We start from the raw sequence: 20,955 nt of genomic DNA on the forward strand, positions 1-20,955 counted from the left end.
AACTGAATATTTGATTGGCAAGTGAAAAGCCATGTAGAGATTAGAGGCACTGAAACTCCTTGCAAACCTCCAAAAAAAAGAGTCTGAAAGACTAGTCAGTGCTGTTCTCTGCCTGTATGTAGCCCTTTGTCACCTGGGGGTTGAGGGTAGTGCTTGAGAAGGGCCGTTTGTCAAGCAAAGGTCAGCTCTGATGGTGGTGTGCTTGACTGCAGTAGAAGGAGTCCACAGTGAAGAGTTGAGTGTTCCAGGGTCACTAGTCATCACAGGCAGGTTGGTAACTGTGGTAACCTGCAGTGGCATGCATTTGAACCTGAGGAAATGGCTTTCGGTTCTCAGGACAGTTCTTTTTCCTGTTGCCTAGGGGAGGTTGGCGGGGTGGAAGGCCAGTGGAAGAGCCGACTCATTGAGGGCCCTCAGTTCAGTAGTCAGTCTAATAAATGAAAGTGCTTTTCTCACCATTCCCCATTATAACTGAAAGATTAATTAAAAATCGTGTCTCATTGCCAGTAATGACACATCCTGATGTTTAACCCAGTTGAATAGGGGCTGGGGGACGGGGGCTGGGCTTATTTATCTAATAATGAAATTCTTTAAAGAGTGTATCTGAGTCCGCATCCACCCAGTATGTCTTTCATTACATGAGACTCCTGCTTCGTTCTTTACACCATTTGTCTGCTTTTCTACATTATCAGAAATAGAATAAGAAAAGGGAGATGAGATTCAAGCAGCCAGCTTCATCTGGTCATCCAGGTTGTCTTAGGCTTGATTTTGTTTGTATGGAGCAGATGCATGTCTCATGCCTTTCTTTCTTTTCTTCCTTTTCCAGGAGGGCTGTTGGCCTGCTGCTGTGCTGCTGAACAGTATGCAGTCCTTTCGGGAGCAAAGCAGTTACCACGGAAACCAGCAGAGCTACCCACAGGAGGTACACAGCTCATCCCGTATAGAAGAGTTCAGCTCTCGTCAGGCCCAGATGTTCCAGAATTTCGGGAGCGCAGGTGGTGGCAGCAGTGGCTCCGGTGGTGGCAGTGGTGGTGGACGGCGAGGAGCAGCAGCTGCTGCTACAGCAATGGCCAGCGAGACCTCTGGCCATCAGAGCTACCAGGGTTTCAGAAAAGAAGCTGGAGACTTCTACTACATGGCAGGCGGCAAAGACCCCGTGGCAGCAGGAACCCCGCAGCCACCTCAGCGAAGGCCTTCTGGGCCTGTGCAGAGCTACGGACCTCCCCAGGGGAGCAGCTTTGGCAATCAGTATGGGAGTGAGGGTCATGTGAGCCAATTTCAAGCACAGCACTCTGCCCTTGGTGGTGTGTCTCATTATCAGCAGGATTACACAGGGCCTTTCTCTCCTGGGAGTGCTCAGTACCAACAGCAGGCCTCCAGCCAGCAGCAGCAGCAACAGCAGCAGCAGCAGCAACAGCAGCAGCAGCAGCAGCAAGTACAGCAGTTGAGACAACAGCTTTACCAATCCCATCAGCCTCTGCCTCAAGCCACTGGCCAGCCAGCCTCTGGCTCGTCCCATCTACAGCCAATGCAGCGGCCTTCAACCCTGCCATCCTCTGCTGCTGGGTACCAGTTAAGAGTGGGTCAGTTTGGCCAACACTACCAGTCTTCTGCTTCCTCTTCCTCCTCCTCCTCCTTTCCTTCACCACAGCGTTTCAGTCAGTCTGGACAGAGCTATGATGGCAGTTACAGTGTGAATGCTGGATCCCAGTACGAAGGGCACAATGTGGGTTCTAATGCTCAGGCTTACGGAACACAATCAAATTACAGCTATCAGCCACAGTCTGTGAAAAATTTTGAACAGGCAAAGATTCCCCAAGCAGCCCAGCAGGGGCAGCAGCAGCCGCAGCCGCAGCAACAGCAGCAGCCGCAGCAGCAGCAGCAACAGCCACAGCAGCAGCAGCAACAGCCACAGCAGCAGCATCCCTCTCAGCATGTGATGCAGTACACCAATGCTGCCACAAAACTGCCCCTTCAAGGCCAGGTGGGGCAGTACAACCAGCCTGACGTTCCTGTGAGGTCCCCCATGCAGTTTCACCAGAACTTCAGCCCCATTTCTAACCCTTCTCCTGCCGCCTCTGTGGTTCAGTCACCAAGCTGTAGCTCTACCCCTTCTCCTCTCATGCAGAGTGGGGAGAGTCTCCAGTGTGGGCAAAGCAGTGTGCCCATGGGCTCCAGAAACCGAATTTTACAGCTGATGCCTCAACTCAGTCCAACCCCGTCTATGATGCCCAGTCCGAATTCTCATGCTGCCAGCTTCAAAGGGTTTGGGCTAGAAGGGCTGCCAGAAAAGCGGCTGACAGATCCTGGGCTGAGCAGTCTGAGTGCTCTCAGTACTCAAGTGGCCAATCTCCCTAACACTGTTCAGCACATGCTACTTTCTGATGCCTTGACACCTCAGAAGAAGACCTCCAAGAGGCCCTCCTCATCCAAGAAAGCAGACAGCTGCACAAACTCAGAAGGCTCCTCACAAGCTGAGGAGCAACTGAAGTCCCCCATGGCAGAGTCTTTGGATGGAGGTTGTTCCAGCAGTTCGGAAGATCAAGGTGAGAGAGTCAGGCAGCTGAGTGGTCAGAGCACTAGCTCGGACACCACTTACAAGTGTGGAACCTCTGAGAAAGCAGGCTCCTCACCAGCACAAGGTGCTCAGAACGAGCCTCCCAGGCTCAGTGCCAGTCCTGCAGCTAGAGAAGAAGCTGCCTCCCCGGGTGCTAAGGATGCACCACTGTCATCCGAGGGGAACACGAAAGTCAATGAGAAGACAGTCGGGGTGATTGTCTCCCGGGAAGCCATGACAGGTCGGGTAGAAAAACCTGGTGGACAAGATAAAGGCTCCCAAGAGGAAGATCCTGCTGCCAGCCAGAGGCCACCTAGCACCAGCGGGGTAAAGGAAGCCAGCCACACGTCACTTCCACAGCCAGACCCTCCAGGAGGAGGGAGCAAAGGGAGCAAGAATGGAGACAGCAGCTCCAGCCATAATGGCGAGGGAAATGGCCAGAGTAGCCACACTGCAGTGGGCCCAAGTTTCACAGGCAGGACTGAGCCTAGCAAGTCTCCTGGAAGCTTGCGCTACAGTTACAAAGAGAGCTTTGGGCCAGCTGTACCACGAAATGTCAGTGGTTTTCCTCAGTATCCTACAGGGCAAGAAAAGGGGGATTTTACTGGCCACGGGGAACGAAAGGGTAGAAATGAGAAGTTTCCAAGCCTCCTGCAGGAAGTACTTCAGGGCTACCACCACCACCCTGACAGGAGGTATTCTAGGAGTGCTCAGGAGCATCAGGGTATGGCCGGTGGCCTAGAAGGAACTGCGAGGCCCAACATCTTAGTTAGTCAAACCAATGAATTAGCCAGCAGGGGCCTTCTGAACAAGAGCATTGGCTCCCTGTTAGAAAATCCCCACTGGGGCCCCTGGGAAAGGAAATCTAGCAGTACAGCTTCTGAAATGAAACAGATCAATTTGGCTGACTACCCCATTCCCAGAAAGTTTGAGATAGAACCCCCATCATCAGCCCATGAGCCTGGGGGCTCCCTTTCTGAGAGGAGATCAGTGATCTGTGATATTTCTCCACTAAGACAGATCGTCAGGGACCCAGGGGCTCACTCATTGGGGCACATGGGTGCTGACACCAGAATTGGGAGGAGCGAACGTCTCAACCCAAGTTTAAGTCAGTCAGTCATTCTTCCAGGTGGGTTGGTGTCCATGGAAACAAAGCTGAAGTCCCAGAGTGGGCAGATAAAAGAGGAAGATTTTGAGCAGTCTAAGTCCCAAGCTAGTTTCAACAAAAAATCTGGAGACCACTGCCATCCTGCTAGCATCAAGCATGAGTCTTACCGTGGTAATGCCAGCCCTGGAGCAGCCCATGATTCCCTTTCGGACTATGGCCCTCAAGACAGCAGGTCCACGCCAATGCGGCGGGTCCCTGGTAGAATTGGTAGTCGGGAGGCCATGAGGGGTCGGTCCCCTTCTCAGTACCAGGACTTTGCAGAAAAATTGAAGATGTCTCCTGGCAGGAGCAGAGGCCCAGGAGGAGACCCTCACCACATGAACCCCCACATGACTTTTTCAGAGAGGGCCAATAGGAGTTCATTACATGCTCCTTTTTCTCCCAACTCCGAAAGCCTGGCCTCTGCTTACCACACAAATGCCCGGGCTCATGCTTACGGGGACCCCAGTACAGGTTTGAATTCTCAGCTCCATTATAAGAGACAGATGTACCAGCCGCAACAAGAGGAGTATAAAGATTGGAGCAGCAGTTCTGCTCAGGGAGTGATTGCTGCTGCACAGCATAGGCAAGAAGGGTCACGGAAGAGCCCACGGCAGCAGCAGTTTCTTGACAGGGTACGGAGCCCCCTGAAAAATGACAAAGATGGTATGATGTATGGCCCACCAGTAGGGACATACCATGACCCCAGTACTCAGGAAGCTGGGCGCTGTCTCTTGTCGAATGATGGTCTGCCTACCAAAGGCATGGAATTGAAGCATGGCTCTCAGAAATTACAAGAGTCTTGTTGGGATCTTTCTCGGCAAACTTCTCCAGCCAAAAGCAGTGGTCCTCCAGGAATATCTAATCAAAAACGGTATGGGCCCCCCCATGAGACAGATGGACATGGGCTAGCTGAGTCTGCACAGTCATCCAAACCTAATGTGATGCTACGGCTTCCGGGCCAAGAGGATCATTCTTCTCAAAACCCCTTAATCATGCGGAGGCGTGTCCGCTCCTTTATCTCCCCCATTCCCAGTAAGAGACAGTCACAAGATGTAAAGAATAGTAACACTGAAGATAAAGGGCGCCTCCTTCACCCATCAAAGGACAGTGCCGATAAGGCATACAATTCCTATGCCCATCTTTCTCACAGTCAGGATATCAAGTCTGTCGCTAAGAGAGATTCCTCCAAGGACATGCCAAACCCAGATAACAGAAACTGTCCTGCTGTCACGCTCACGAGCCCTGCTAAGACCAAAATACTGCCTCCACGGAAGGGACGGGGATTGAAATTGGAAGCTATAGTTCAGAAGATCACATCTCCAAACATTAGGAGAAGTGCGTCTACAAACAGTGCTGAGGCTGGGGGAGACACAGTCACACTGGATGACATCCTGTCTCTGAAGAGTGGTCCTCCTGAGGGCGGGCCTGTGGCTACTCAGGAGGCGGAGGTGGAGAAGAGAAAAGGTGAGGTGGCCTCTGACCTGGTCAGTGCAGTGAACCAGGAGTCAAGTGCTGAGAAGCCACTTCCCAGGCCTTCAGAAGAGTGGCATGGCGGTGGGGATGATGAAGTGAAGACAGAGGCACACAAAGAAACGGTTCCTACTGGAAAGGAGCCCCCCAGTACCGTGGCATCCACAACCTCACAGAAGCTTGGTGGCAACCAAGGGAGACCAGATGGTTCCCTGAGTGGGGCAGCGCCTTTAATCTTTCCTGACTCAAAGAATGTAGCTCCATTGGGCGTATTGGCCCCAGAGGCAAACCCCAAGACTGAAGAGAAAGAGAATGAGACAGTCACGATTTCACCCAAACAAGAAAGTTTCCCCCCGAAGGGGTATTTCCCATCAGGAAAGAAGAAGGGGAGACCCATCGGTAGTGTGAATAAGCAGAAGAAGCAGCAGCCACCCCCTCCACCCCCCCAGCCCCCTCAAATTCCAGAAGGTTCTGCAGATGGAGAACCAAAGCCAAAAAAGCAGAGGCAGCGGAGGGAGAGAAGGAAGCCTGGGGCCCAGCCAAGAAAGCGGAAAACCAAACAAGCAGTTCCCATCGTAGAGCCCCAAGAGCCGGAGATCAAGCTCAAGTACGCCACGCAGCCTCTGGATAAAACCGATGCCAAGAACAAGTCTTTTTTCCCTTATATCCATGTAGTAAATAAGTGTGAACTTGGAGCTGTGTGTACAATCATCAATGCCGAAGAAGAAGAGCAGACCAAATTGGTGAGGAGCCGTAAGGGTCAGAGGTCTCTGACTCCTCCCCCCAGCAGCACGGAAAGCAAAGTGCTCCCAGCTTCGTCCTTCATGCTGCAGGGGCCTGTTGTGACAGAATCCTCTGTTATGGGGCACCTAGTCTGCTGTCTTTGTGGCAAGTGGGCCAGTTACCGCAACATGGGTGACCTCTTTGGACCCTTTTATCCCCAAGATTATGCAGCCACTCTCCCGAAGAATCCACCTCCTAAGAGAGCCACAGAAATGCAGAGCAAGGTCAAGGTTAGGCACAAAAGTGCTTCCAATGGTTCCAAGACGGACACTGAGGAGGAGGAGGAACAGCAGCAGCAGCAGAAGGAGCAGAGGAGCCTGGCCGCGCATCCTCGGTTCAAGCGGCGCCACCGCTCAGAAGACTGTGTTGGAGGCCCTCGGTCCCTGTCCAGGGGGCTCCCTTGTAAAAAAGCCGCAGCTGACGGCAGCAGTGAAAAGACCGCTTTGGACTCAAAGCCCTCTGCACCCACCACTTCGGAAGGTGGCCCCGAGCTGGAGCTACAAATCCCTGAACTACCTCTTGACAGCAACGAATTTTGGGTCCATGAGGGTTGCATTCTCTGGGCCAACGGAATCTACCTGGTGTGCGGCAGGCTCTATGGCCTACAGGAAGCGCTGGAAATCGCCAGAGAGATGGTGAGTGAGGGAGCTCCGAGGGTTTGGGCTGTTCAGTTCTGGTTTTGTTTCTTACACCTTGGTCTTTATCTTGCATATCACAAATTCTTTCCATGACAGAAAATAAAGTATTTTTTTCAGTAATGTGTCTACATGTTGCAAAGTTATCGTTTTAGGAAATAAGGGTTTCTGCTTTACCCCTTCTCAACACTGCTCCCTGCATCTCAGGGTCATTCACCTTTAACAGTACAGCTTTCAGAAGTAGCCTCTGGTAGTTTCTGAGTACAATTTAGTGCTGTTTATTTTGGTCGTTGATTTTTTTTATCTTTTTTTCTTTTTTATGTGTATGAGTATATTCCCTGCATGTGCGTAGGTGCCCGTGGAAGACAGAAGAGGGCACTGGATCCCTTGGAACTGGAGTCATGGAGGGCTGTAGCTGCCATGTAGGCCCTGGGATTCGAGCCTGGGTCCTCTGCAAGAATAGCCAGTGCTCTTAACCACTGAGCTATCTCTCCAGCCCCTAGTCATTGATTTGTAAAAATCCCTTTTCAGTGTTTGGGATATCCACAGAATATAGTATGATTGTATTTGGTTTGATTTGATTTGGTGGCAAGGTCTCACCGTCACCGTCTTGCCTCAGCTACCCAGGTGTTGGGACTGCAGCGCTTGCTTTAGGTGATGACTTGTATTTTCATTTACTTGTCTTCTTGAGTTCCATCTTTCTCATTGTACTTTGCAACTGGGATACTGATTCTTCTAGGTCTGTTTTATGATGCTTGTCCTGGGGTGGCTCATCATCCTCATCTTCATCTCCACGTCTCTGTTAACCCCCTGCTAGTCCCATCTCTTTCTGTTTCTTAAAATGCTACTTTATTTAGTGGACTGCTTCGTCCTTTGGCTGTGTCGTTAGCCCACCCTTGTGCTTACTAGAGAGTTGGCTGGGTGTGGGGTTCTAGATTTAGTGGAGCTTTCATTCTCTTGGATTCCTTACTCCTCACTTGTCCTGCGCCTTCTAGTGTTGGCAGTGGAGAATGCTGGGGCTGTTCTAGTGTCAGGCCTTTGAGTTCAGCTTTTCTTTTCTGAAAGGTTTGAGGCTCTCATCTTCCCTGGGGACAAGCTCTCGCAGTGCTAAGCTTTGACTAGGCTCCTCATCTGTCATGCAGGCTATTTTGAATCTTTCCATGTGTTCTCTCATAGCTTTCTGTCTGGGAAATTTGTCCTGTTGTTTCTTCTTGGCAATTCCCTTCCCTCTGTGTCCTCTAGTCCCACTGTCTCCCTCCTGTTAGTGAGGGTTCTCCTCCTCAGCTTTGTGTTTCTGTTGTTTTCTTCTAATTTTACCAGGCTTCTACTTTGTTCTCTACCTTTTATTTACTTATTTTTGATGTTTTGAACTGCTTCTTTGTACTGATTTTTTAAAAAATCAGCTTACTTAACAGGTATAATTTTATTTTTTTAGTACCTTTAAGTTTTTTTATTTTCTGTTTCCTTTGTTGTTAGAGATGATTAAAAAATCTAGTTATCCTTGGCCATCCATTAAAGAAAAACAGAGATGCTAAAAAATAATTATTTGAGGGGCCAGAGAAATGGCTCAGTGGTTAAGAGCACCGGCTACTCTTGCAGAGGACCTAGATTCAGTTCCCGGCACCCACGTGGCAGCTCACAACCATCTGTACCTCCAGTTCCAGGGGATCTGACACCCTCTTCTTAGGCATTGAATACACAGGTGCACTCACGTACTTGCAGGCAGTGCACTCACACACATAATAAATAACTAATTTATTCTTTTGAAGCAGTGTTGCCATGTGGACAGAGGATTCGTTGTGTACACTCTTGACATCCTCACACTTGTTTTTATACACCCAATGCCCTTTGGTGAGGACAGTTTTCCTAATTAGATTGGGTTGAGTTAGGGGATCTTAAGTCCTCCTTCAGACGGTGAGCTGATGTTAATTTCTCGCCCCATCTCACACATACCCTCTCTGTGGGCCTTGGCCTTCTCAGGTTCTGTGACACAAGGTCCCCATTTTTCTAGGGGCTCCTCTGTTGTACTCTGCCCTCTGCTTCCCTCCAGTCCACTGAATCACTGTCCAGCTTTCAAAATGTATATACTTTTCCATACATTTGTCATGTCCTCACTAGCCTCATGAGTTTACCACCCCCTTTTGTGGGTAGGGAATAGATGTATATTTTTAGTCCACCATATCTAATCAGATTATTGGTAACGAATTATCAGGCTAAATCCCTAGACTCTGAGCCTAAATCCATGTCTGTTATAGAAAGTTAATGGCACCTAAATCAGCTACCCTAAATCATAGTTCTTTCCCAGAAAGGCTGAACAGTGAGCCTGCCACCTAAAATGCCACTCAGAACGTTAGTCTCAGCTGTGACCCTGACATAAAATCCGATGTTGTAATTGGAGCAAATACACCAAATATAGTAGGTCAATGTGTGTCTTCCCTCCCTTTACAACTTTCAGTGACTGAATAGTTAACAGCATTTCAGAGCCTGAGAGATGGATGGCTCAGTGGGTAAAGATGCTTGCCACCAAGCCCGATGACCTGAGTTTGAGCCCTGAGACCCCCCACGCTGAAAGGGAAGAACTAAAGCCTGCAGTTGTCCTCTAACCTCCATGTACATACCCTGGCATGTACATACCCATGTATACATGCACACATAATAAATAAATAGGTAAATAAGTAAATAAATGGAATAAAAATTAAACTAAAGAATAACAGTGCTTCAGGTGGCGAACACTGTTTTCAGAATACAGTTGCAGTGTCAGCTGTTTCAGAAGTGCTTTACATTAATTTATTTATTTACTTTCGGTCTTTTTGAGACAGGGTCTCCCTATAGCCCGAGCTATACTGGAACTCACTATGTAGACCAGGCTGGCCTTGAACTCACAGAGATCCACCTGCCTCTGCCTCCCAAGTGCTGGGACTACAGGCGTGCGCCACCACGCCCAGCTGCTTTCCTTTACATTAAATGAGAAGTTCTGTCTTATTTAGCCCTTTGATAGGAAAGATAGCACCTTTTTTTGTTTGTTTGTTTAATATTTCCTATAAAGAGAATACCAAAACGATCAGTAGCCCAAAGTTCCTATGAAATGCTGTTTTATTCCTGCAGTACCTTGAAAGCTGGTCAGTTGTTCATGAGTTCAGTTCCCAGCATCCACACAAAGGATCACTTCCTGCATTTCTATTTCCAGGTCATTTGACGTCCTCTTCGGGCCTCTAAGGATACTAGGCACACATGTAGTACACTTATGCACATGCAGCAAAATAAAGTAAAAATATGCACATAAAATAAAAATAAACCTTTAATAAAAATTTTTAATCAGTATACTAAAGATTATATTTAAAGTTTTGGTTTTTTTAAATATTTTATTAAGCTGGACATGGTGGCACACACCTTTAATCCCAGTACTCAGAAGGCAGAGGCAGGCAGGATTCTGTGAGATTCAGGCCCACCTGGTCTACATAGCAAGTTGCAGGCCAGCTGAGACTCTAGGGAGACCCTGCCTCAAACACAAATGAATGAATGAACAAAAGCATAAATAAAAATTCTGTTAATTTTATGCTTATAAGTGTTTTGCCTACATATGGGCACCACCTGCATGCAGTGCCCTCGGATGCCAGAAGAGGGTGTCCGATCCCCTGGAACTGGAGTTACCCATGGGTGTTAGCCCCATGTGGGTGCTGAGAACCAGATGTGGTTCCTCTACAAGAGCAGCCAGTGTTCTTAACCACTGAGCCATCTCTCCAGCCCCAAGATTTATTTTTAACATAAGTTCAGATAACAGATAATTTACTTCCCCCTATGCAACAGACCAAAATTTTCCTTAATTTACTTCACAGTATTAATTTTTTGTTACTGTTTTGGAGTAGGTCTATGTATTCTCTGACAACCCTTGTTCTTTAAACTGCTGAGTACTGGGACTATAGATGTGCACCACCTTACCTGACTTTCTGTTGTATATTTTAAAATATGATTTAAAAATTGTTAATTAAGGAGGTATACACCTATAATCTCAGAAGAAGGAAGATCATAAGTTCAAGGCTAATGTGGACCATGTGAGACTCTCAAAAAGCCAAAGCAAAGGGCTGGAGAGATTGCTTAGAGGTTATGAGCACTTGCAAAGGACCCAAGTTTGGTTCCCAGTACCCACATGGTGGCAAACACCCATCTGTAACTCCAGTTCCAGGGGATCTGACATCCTCCTGGTCTCTGCTGACGTTGCATGCATGTGGAGTGTATTATATGCATGCAGGCAAACCACTCATACAGATAAAATAAAAAAATAAGTAAATAAAAAAATTTAAATACTACTTTAAAAAAAAAGCCTAGGAAACATGATTTGACAAATGTAAAAATATTAAGTACATGAAAGATGAAAATTCATACTAATACATCAGAATCAAGTCTGAAGGCCAGGCGTGGTGGCCACATCTTCAGTCCCAGCACTTGGGAGGCAGAGGCAGGTGGATCTCTGTGAGATGGAGGCCATCTGTGGTTCCAGGAGACCCTGTCTTGAAAAAACAAAAGAAATCAAGTCAGAAAGTTAGCTTTTATTGTTGACTGTAGAATGAAGCCATTATTCTGCACGCCCTTCTAATTCCTGTCTGTGCTTTTTAGCATCGGTAGCTCTTGTCCTGGAAAGGCTGAGGCTGCCATTTCCACCCCCAACCCCCAAAGTCCCCCGAAGCTTTGCTCTGACTCCTAGTCTCTGCTCTTAACTCCAGTACTTCTCTCTGCCCACCCAGCTTTTTTTCCTTGCTGTGCTCCCTCCCCTCCCCGATCCTCTCACCCTCACAGGACCTGCCTTCTGACAGGCTCTTGCCCCTGTTAGCTCAGCTCCTGCTTCTCTCCTTGTCTCATAATGTGGATCTCTAAGTGTGGGCCCAGGGCTCGCTCATCTGTCTGTTCCCATGACCTTCAGCCTATTGCAAAAGTTGTATAATTATTTCATAACTTCCTTCCCCTAAAACTGTATGATACCTCTTTATATCTGTCTCTGCATGGTAGCATGGATGCCAAACATTTGGAAAAAGGGTTAACTTACTTTCAGGAATTTTTTCCTCCCAAATTCTGCAGAATTTTAGGTGAGTTTCTTAGTTTTAAATTTTATTCCATATATTATTAACCTTACAGAGTAATCACAGAATAATCACAACAAATTGAAGGACTGTGATTTTCCTGCAGCCTGTTTTTTTTTTTTTTTTAAATCTTGTTTTAGATGTTAGTGGAACATTATAGCCCATTTTAAAGTGAAACTTCTAAGAACGAGTACTCTCTGAAATGCTGAAAGACCATAAACATGAGTTTTGAGAGAAGTCACAAAAACAGGTCACTGTACATCAAGCTAACAAATGATGCTGAGATGTGCTGTGGGGTACTGCTGGTCTATCAGAAGAGCTGCCGATGAGAGTGTGGTAAAGGTTGGCATGGTCTCACCTTAGCATCAGAGCCCTGCCAGAATGGCAGTCTGAAGTGAGAGTGCCCGAGGAATTTGCAGGTGAGCCGTCCTAAGCCCTGGGTCCCCCGAGCTGGTATATGTCTGGAGAAGCTCTAGATCAAGGCTCTGGGGTTTGCAAGGTCAGTGAGACTCATGCAGAAAGTAGTATCTTGTCCCACATAAGTCCTGTGGGAGAACGCTGAATTTTCTAGGAGACCATTTCCTTTATCCAACAATTAGAAGATCGATGTTCCTCTTTCCCATTCTAGTCCAGGGCCAGCTGTGTGGACTCTGAAGGCCTCTGTCTCCTGACACATTTCTTCTCATAGTCCTTTTTGTCAGGAAGAAACAAGATAAGGGAATATTAAGGCAGTTAATAGGGGCCCTAAAGTTCTTCAACTTTCTAGCTTTTGCCAGTCTGTGCAGCAGCCGTAGTAGGAGGCCTGGGTAAGAGCCCTGGAATGGCACTGCTTCCCATGGGTCCTGGCCTTACGTATCCTGAGTGTTCTTCACATCACTCAACTTGTCTGTGCTGTGCTCTCATCTACAGAACACGCACTCCTAGCACTTTCTGTAAAGCAGGTTGCCATAGGCATTAAATTCCCCTTTAGAGACTGGAGGCCTATCTCTTTGGGAGCATGTGCAAGACCCCACGTTACATCCCCAGCACTACCCACCCCCAACACAAAGGTCACTCTTTGGAAAATGCTTGGCACATTCTAGCAGTTAAGGTGGTTGTAAAGGAAATGTGTCACCAGCCTGGTGTCTTCCCTTGTACAATGTCCCCACATGTGGCCTCTGTAAAGATAATGCTTCCATTAGTGTGCTCGCTCGGCAGTCTCTAGACCCTGGTACTTTCTGCAGATCTTCCCAGCAATCTCCAGATCTTAGTTTCTTTGCTGGAAAAGTGATTTTGCACATAAAACAAACAATTTTTTCCTCATTTTTGTTCATGTGGAGACTCAGGCATGGGAGGGAGCAGAGTGTGGTTCTCTGGTGAGTGGGTCTAGTCCTCAGGAAATAATGTAGACTCTCAGAATTGTGTTCTTCAGAGCAGAGGGGGCAAAAGGAACCGGATGGAATTTGCTTTGCACATTAATAAGAGCCTCAGTGGCAGAATACTTGCCTGACCTGTATTAGACCCAGGGTATTGCGCCCCCTCCCTGAAAAAACAAGAAATCGTTAGTGTTCTTGTTGGTGAATTGTTTTCTTTTCATTTATTTATTATTTTGTTTTATGTGTACAAGTATATTGCCTGCATGTATACCTGTGTTGTGCAGTGCCCACAGAGATCAGAAGAGGGTGCTGGATCCCCTGGAACTGGAATTATGGATGGTTGTTAGCTGCCATGTGGATGCTGGGATTCTCTTACCTCTCCAGCCTGAGTTTGTGAAGTTTTGACAGTGATTATTACCTAAGGACAAAGGAGAGTGTATATGGCAACAAAGTTGTTTTTGCTTTTTTGCTTTTGTTTGTTCTTTGAAGTTCCTGGAATTGAACCCATGGCCTCATACATGCTAGGTAAGTGCTTTACCACTGAGCTATATCCCCAGCCCATAAAGTTGTTTTTGCAAACTTTTTTGACACATTAGCACTACTTTAAGGGAGACCCAAACTAAGAGTGTATGTATGCCCATGGCTTTAGGACAAACACTCTTCCACTGCACTCTACTGCTTTCCGTTCACTGAGCAAATCTCAGGCACAGCATTGTGACTGAATCTGAAGGGGCCTGGGTGGTTTTAGACTTTCAAAGCTGAAGTACTGTGCAGCTGTCAGGCTTTTCCCAAAAGTTGCTTTGTAACTTTTCTATTTAAAAGTGGTTTAATAGGGCAGTAATTAGTTAGAAGCCAAAGGGTAATTGCCAGCTGGTTCCCTTTGTTGAGTTCCCTATTGAATGAATAAAAATACATCAATAGTTTGAAAGCCAGACAGGACCTCAGAAAGTGGATGTATTTGTTTACTGGTTTGAGACCTTGCACCTCTTATCTCAGAAAGTAGATCTGGATGCTTAAATTCACCTTTGTTCTTGAAAAGCACATTGAATTTGGGGCATGGTGTCACACACCTGTAATACCTCTAATCTTAGCTCCTGACAGGCTGAGGTAAGAGGATCATGGGTTTGAGGCCAGCCTGGGCTAATAGTGAGACCTGAGCTTAAAAAAATGCATAGGGGGTTGGAGAGATGGCTCAGTGGTTAAGGGCACTGACTGCTCTTGCAGAGGACCCAGGTTTGATTCCAAGCATCCGCATGGTGGTTTTGAACCATCCTTAACTCCTTAGTTCCAGGGGAATCCGAGGCCTCTTCTGACCTCCGCGGCATTGCATGACACAGGTATACTCACATACATGCAGGCAATACATGCATACACATAAAATAATAAAATACTTAAAAAAAATGGATACACAACCAATACAAACCAGGTAAGCACATTGACTTCAAATTCGGATAACCTGATGTTCCCCAGCCCCAGTTCTTGGCAGCAGCTGCTGCTAGCACTCACAGTTTGTTAATGCCTGTTACCCTTAGTCCTTACTCTTCTACCTGCCTAGATCACTCCAGTAGCTGCAGGCCCAGCTGCATTGGGGACTCTGCACAGGTCAGCCCCTGAGCCTTGGCCCAAGTCAGGTGCAGCTTCTTGGTGCTTACACAGACTCACAGCATCACATTGGTGCGAACATAAGCTAAACTAGAGCCATTCCTAAAGAGATGGTCGGATGTGTTTTGGTAATGATGTGAATGGTTTCATACACACATGCACGCACTTTGTGGTTTATGGGAAAATAAAGAGATGGATAGCCAGTGGTAATCTTTGTGGGTGTTTTTGTGGTATGTCAGAGACCTCGCCACACGTTCCTCTTCTGTGGAAGAAGGCGTCTATGCAAGGTTTTGTTCATATGTTTTAGTGTCTGCCTCTTGCAACATCTGGATCCTAAGATGGCAGAAATGGTGGCAGCAGACTGCCTTATAGAGAATAATAGCCTCCATGGAGAGGAGAGGGAGTTTCCTGTAAAAGCATGGACTGATGACACCCTGATCTCAAACTCCAGGTCTGCGAATCCAACTGTGTAAAGCCTCACGAACAGAACACACAGATTCTAGTGTCTGTTTAGTTTCCTCCATCCAGAAATCTTGTGGCTGTCTTAAGACTCTCTTACCCAGGCAGACACCGTATTCTGTCGGTTGGTAAGGCCTAATTCATTTTTTCAGTGCGTATCTCAAGCCGTCATCTTTCTTATCTGAGTGCCGTCTTCATTGGTTCCCTTACATTTTAGTTTGACTGCATCATTCAGCCCTTCTGCTATGCTGACATGATCTTTCTTCTCCTTGTTTGAATTAAAGATGTGTATGTGTGTGAGACACACAGGTGTGCCTCCCTGCCTGTGTGAGTATACATGCACATGTGTGTGCAGGTGCCATGTCTCAGGTGTTGGAAGCTCTTCCTCATCGCATGGTTAGCAGCCAGCCAGTCCCATACGTGTACATGTGTGTGCAAACGTGAATGCATGGATATAACACACAACAAATGAAAGAAAAAGTGTCAAGTTAGGAGAGGAGAAGCATCTCAGCCATCCAAGGTTCTGACCTTGGTCATGGTGCTTGGAAGTCTTCATTTTCTTCACCTGTTGTTGAGCAGGCTTCTTGCTGAACATTTTCTCCTGGGAGAATCCAAAACAGAAGTGAAGCAGGAAATAGCCATATCTTTTTTTTTTTTTTTTGGTCTTTTTTGAGACAGGGTCTCCCTGTAGCCCCAGCTGTCCTGGATTCACTATGGAGACCAGGTTGGCCTCGAACTCACAGAGATCGCCTGCCTCTGCCTCCCAAGTGCTGGGATTAAAGGGAAATAGCCATATCTTTAAGGATGGATTGAACCAGTAATTGTTCAACTTAGAGCTGAGCACTGTCTCCCCCGCCTTGTAGTGTCCTTAGCTGACATTTGTAACACGCCTTTCCATTTGGATAGGGCAGCAACAAATGGTAAAATTGTACTTGGAAAACTGGGGTATCCATTCAGAGAATTCAGTGTTGGTGAGCCTGTCACAGACCTCGGCCACAGTGCTCCAGCAGATCTGGACTGGACTGAGCTTTGCCTTCCAGGAATAAAAGTCCTAGGGTAGGCAAGTCCTGTGGGAGTTGAAGTCACCTGAAATGTGCCCAAGGATGCTTTGAGTTGTCACTTAGGTGACCCTTAGGTCCAGCTGGGTGGTTGGGGGGGGATGGGTAGCCTGAGGATGTGGGGGACACGATCCCACATGATCCCTATGGGTAGCTGCAGTGATAGCAGTTTAAATCTGTTGCCTTTTGGATATGGGTGAATGTGCCTCAACATTTCAGTGTTGAAATGCAGAGTAAGGGAACTTATTCCTTATATGATGTTTAGGAGTGGGACTTATAGGAAGTGATTAGAATTCTGGAGGACCTTAGAGTGGTTCTCAGTGGTTAAGTCCTGGTGGTTTTATGCATCTCCAAAACTGTGAGTCAGAGTATGTTCCTTTCTGCAGAGATCTGCCCAGTGTAACACCTCCCTCTGCCCCTGTTCAGTCCGCCTCTGTCCACAAAAGCTCACCACTTAAATGAAGAGTGGGTTTGCCTCATAGGACCTTGACCTGTAAAGTCTCAGTTGTCCAGTTGAAAGTTCACGAAGACAAGAGTATTGGGGAGACAAAGCCCTGGACAAGAGAAGGGGATGCGAGTACAAATCTAAGTGCACGGAGTTAGTGAAAACTAAGGAAAAGGGTCTTAGAGCCAAAGGTCGGAGATTTGTATTTTAATAGTGTAATCATCACAAGTTAGAAATCTTAATTAGAAGAGTCTGATTGTGGCAGCCACTTGTCAGATTGTAAACACTTTAATCTGGGTGCCTCACAAATAAGCAGTTCAGTAATTGGCTTTCTGGGCAGGCAGGACTAGCCCTGGTCAGGAGCAGTGTAGTAAAGTTGCTTCCCCAGCAAAAGGATAGCTTTTTAGATCCCAAAAGCACAAAGTGTAACCATTTCTTTTTATCTAGCCAATAGGTTGTTTGAGCAGAGTAAAATAAAAATAGACAAATGTGTTGGACGTAGTGGTGCACTCCTTTAATCCCAGCACTTGGGAGGCAGAGGCAGGTGGGTCTCTGTGAGTTCGAGGCCAGCCTGGTCTACATAGTGAGTTCCAGGACAGCTGGGGCTCCAGAGACCCTGTCTCAAAAAGACCAAAAAAAAAAAAAAAAAAAAAAAAAAAAAAAAAAAAAAAAATACTAATGCATAGTCTTGTGAAACTTAAAACTTGAATGTTTTAAACTCTGTCTCTGCACTTGAGAAGATCCTGTTTTGTTTCTTCCTCAGGGCTCTTTGGGACTTTTGCTCCTGCTGGGTTCAGCCTTTTCTCAAGTTTGCATGTTCTAGTCAGTGGAAAAGTGCTAATAACTGTCTTAAGCCTAGTCCTGGTTGTAGCACCCTGAGCCCTTCCTTTCTGACCTGTTAATACCAATCCCTTTTCTTAACACAAAAAAAATTTCCTTTGACAAAATATATATTTCTAACAATGTTGCTTTATTTTCTCTGATTACAATTATTTTAATAGCGTATATATGTATGAGTGTGTAAGGCAAAATGCAAACTGTAATTCACAGACAAGCAGAGTGGCCCGCAGAAACATCATTAGTGAGACTTGTTGACATTTTTTTGTTTGTTTTTTGACTTTTTTGGTCTTTTTGAGACGGTCTCCCTGTAGCCCCAGCTGGCCTGGAACTCAAAAGAGATCCTCCTGCCTCTGCCTCCTCAGTGCTGGGATTAAAGGTGTGCACCACCACAGCCAGTGGCAAGTGGATGCATTTTATTTGTGAAAATGCTTTATATTGCTTTGTTTTACCTCCTTGAATTGTTATTGTTGAATCTGAAAGCTATAAGCTCTGGGAAATTTAGAGTTAGCAAATTGTAGAGCCTGTGAAACCACAGCAAGTGGCCAGTATCTGTGCTTGCCACGGTGGCATTTGAAGTTCATCTGTGTATGACAGTTTGAAGCTTTCCCCTTGTGGACGCTGGTTAGGGATGATGAGCAGTACCATACAGCCTCACCTTTTTAAAAAGTCATCATCCATGAACTGTTCCCACTAAAACTGATTGTTGAGCATGGGGAAATGTACTATACCTGACCTGTAAAATTATCTAACATCCTCAGAGGAATGTGGTTTTGAATAGCATTGCTGGGGCTAGCCTAGTCTCTAGGCCTACACTGCTTTACAAATGGGCCCCTCCTGGGCTTCCTGGTCTCCAGCTGCCCCTGTGGAAAGTAATGGAAAATGACTAAATGCCCTAAGTGGCCTTTAAAAAAATCTTGCTGCTAGGCATGGTGGGTCACACCTTTAATCCCAGTACTCTAGAGGCAGAGGCAGAGAGGCTGGTGGATCTTTGTGAGATGGAGGCCAGCCTGGTCTACTTAGGGAATTCCAGGCTAGCTGGGCCTACTGGGAGACCCTGTCTTTAAAAACAAACAAACAAACAAATAAACACTTCTTGCCCTTTGTTGTATTAAGCATTCAGGATTTTTTTTTTTTTTTTCATTTTTGCCTTGATCAGTGTCTTTAACAGAAGATATCTTGCCTCACTTTTCCCACCTGGGCATTTATCTCTGTTACTGACTTAAAGACAGACTACCGGCACACACCACACACCACACTGGGGCTCACGAGCCAGAGAGGCAAGCCAGGTGTTAGTCCCGAGCAGTGCTGCCACCACACACAGCAGCTCCCCGCTCCACTGTGCACCTGGATTCTCACTCTGTGCATCTGATCTTAGACTCTGTATTTGAGGTAAAACCAAGGAGGGTATCTTATGGAGTATAAGGAGGATCCATACAGGAGATGTCAGTGAGAGTGACCGAGACAGGTGGGGACTCTCTCTGCCTCCTGCGTGACTAGAGGCAAAGTGATGGAGGAAAAGCTTGCCGCAGAGGCAGAGATTTAATTAATTTTGAGGTAGGGTCTTTCTCTGCAGCATAGGCTGGCCTGGAACGCCCTACATATCCCACGGCCTCAAACTTGCATCGATCCTCCTGTTTCAGCCTCCCAAGTGTTGGAATTATAGGCGTGAGTCCCCATACTTGGCTGATTTTAAGCTGTATCTTAAGAGTCATTTTGATAAAATCTATTCCCCCTTTTTTTTTTTTTTTAAAAAAAGTGTTTTTTATGGGTATGAGTATATTGCCTGCATGCATGTAAATGTAAGTGCACCCATGTTATGCATTGTCTACAGAAGTCAGAAGAGGGTGTTGGATCCCCTGGAACTGGAGTTACAGACAGTTATTAAACCGCCATTTGGGTTCTGAGAACCAAACCCATGTCCTCTGCAAGAGCAGCCAGGTGCTTTTAACTGCTGAGCTATCTCTCCAGCCCCATAAAATCTATTCTCTTAAAAGAGTATTCCTAATACAGAATCACAATCATGAGGCAACCAAAAATAATTAGTTTTATTCAAAATACCAAGCATGTTTTCTAAGAGATAGACAGACTATGTTTCTAGCTTTACTTTCAGTTAGCAAGAAAGTCTTATTTGAAATTTAACTCATTCCTGGCCATTCTCATTGAGATTTTGCCCCCAAGTACAGGTGTGAGCTGCCTCCTCAGAATCCTGTTGCACTAGTGCCTGAAAGGGTTCCCATCCAGTGTGCCAGCCCACACCACCAGATGCCAGGGCTCACCAGTAGTACATCTCATGAGCACTGTGACCTTTGGTCATTATCTCCAGAGTGTCTTAAGAGTATAGCCTGTTATCCGTGTGTCTACCTCTGATAACCTAGACCCTCCCTTGAACAACATTCCTTATCCCAGGAACCTTATTTGTCCTGTTCAGATCAAGTAGCATTTCTCAAGAATATTTTCCTGACCACCATAACAGGTTAAGGACACTGCCTCCGAGCCCTAAAATCTATTTATTTGTATTACAGTTCAGGTTTTGTTTTGTCTTCAGACCATTCTGTGACTTTACCCTGGGCACTCTTAAGATTTTGAATCCTCATATTAGCCCCCTGCACATACATATACAGTAAAGATTTGTTGGATGGATAAAAAGATTATACTTATGAAATTGCTAACACCAACTCAAGGGGAGACTTGAGAAGTAAAGATCACTGAGAATAAAAGGCAACGAGGAAGGCCATGTGTACCCCAAAGAGCTGACAGGGAGGTCCAGGCTCCTTATGTGCCATAGAATAACTTGCGTCTCAGGAGTCTGTAAAGAGGTGTCAGCCTGGGTCTTTTACCTTATTAGCCTTCACGTCTGATGCAGCACAACGTACTAGTGCTGCTCTCAACATACTCGCGTGGGAAAATCTGTAAAGCGGCGGCAGGGCAGAAGAGGCATGCGTGGTAGACCCCGCCGGAAAAGAGTCATCCTGCTTCTCAGAATTCGTGACTTCTCATTATTCACTGAATGGTAGAAGAAACTGTCTAAGTTCTGTGTATTCTGAATTGATTCCTGCTCAAGGTTGAAGCTAAATTCTGACCTCTTCATGTTGATGGAGTACAGAAAAATGAGGGAGACGAAACAAGAGAAGAAAAAGCATCCCAACCCCTGGGCCTTCTGGTTCGATCTAGCTGGGCAGGTTCATAACGCAGTAGAAAGGCTTTCCCGTGGCAGCGTCTCTCCGCTTCAACACCACAACCACTTTCTTGGTATAGCTTAGTGATCTTGAACTCAGTCAGAGTGTCTCAGTCCTCCCAGTACCGGGATCATGGGCTTGCGCCACCAAGCACAGTTTGTTCTTTAAAAACTATGGCATACAACGTAGAGGTCAGAGCACAACCTGCAAGAGTCTTTTCCTTCTACCATCCGGGTCCGAATCCAGAACCACTTCTGATACAAATTTTTTGGGAGTGAGGATGGTGGTCCAGATAGATAGTTTTATTTAGAGATTGTTTTTATCTTTGGGTTCTTGTTTTGTGTGATTTG

At 46.4% G+C, this 20,955-nt stretch overlaps 1 protein-coding gene across 3 annotated transcripts in view; it reads left to right on the forward strand.

The window, feature by feature from the left end:
* The first annotated feature begins 826 nt into the window (after positions 1-826).
* The window catches only part of Tcf20 (transcription factor 20), a 42,162-nt gene continuing 22,033 nt past the window's right edge, over positions 827-20,955 (forward strand). For all 3 annotated transcript variants that reach the window (XM_029569184.1, XM_029569185.1, XM_029569186.1), the window contains exon 1: positions 827-6,595. In XM_029569184.1, the coding sequence (XP_029425044.1) occupies positions 863-6,595 (5,733 nt within the window). In that variant the 5' untranslated portion in view covers positions 827-862. The remainder of the gene's footprint in view (positions 6,596-20,955) is intronic.

The sequence above is a fragment of the Nannospalax galili genome, unplaced genomic scaffold (genome assembly GCF_000622305.1).
Source record: "Nannospalax galili isolate Female #2095 unplaced genomic scaffold, S.galili_v1.0 scaffold180, whole genome shotgun sequence".
Classification (NCBI taxonomy): domain Eukaryota; kingdom Metazoa; phylum Chordata; class Mammalia; order Rodentia; family Spalacidae; genus Nannospalax; species Nannospalax galili.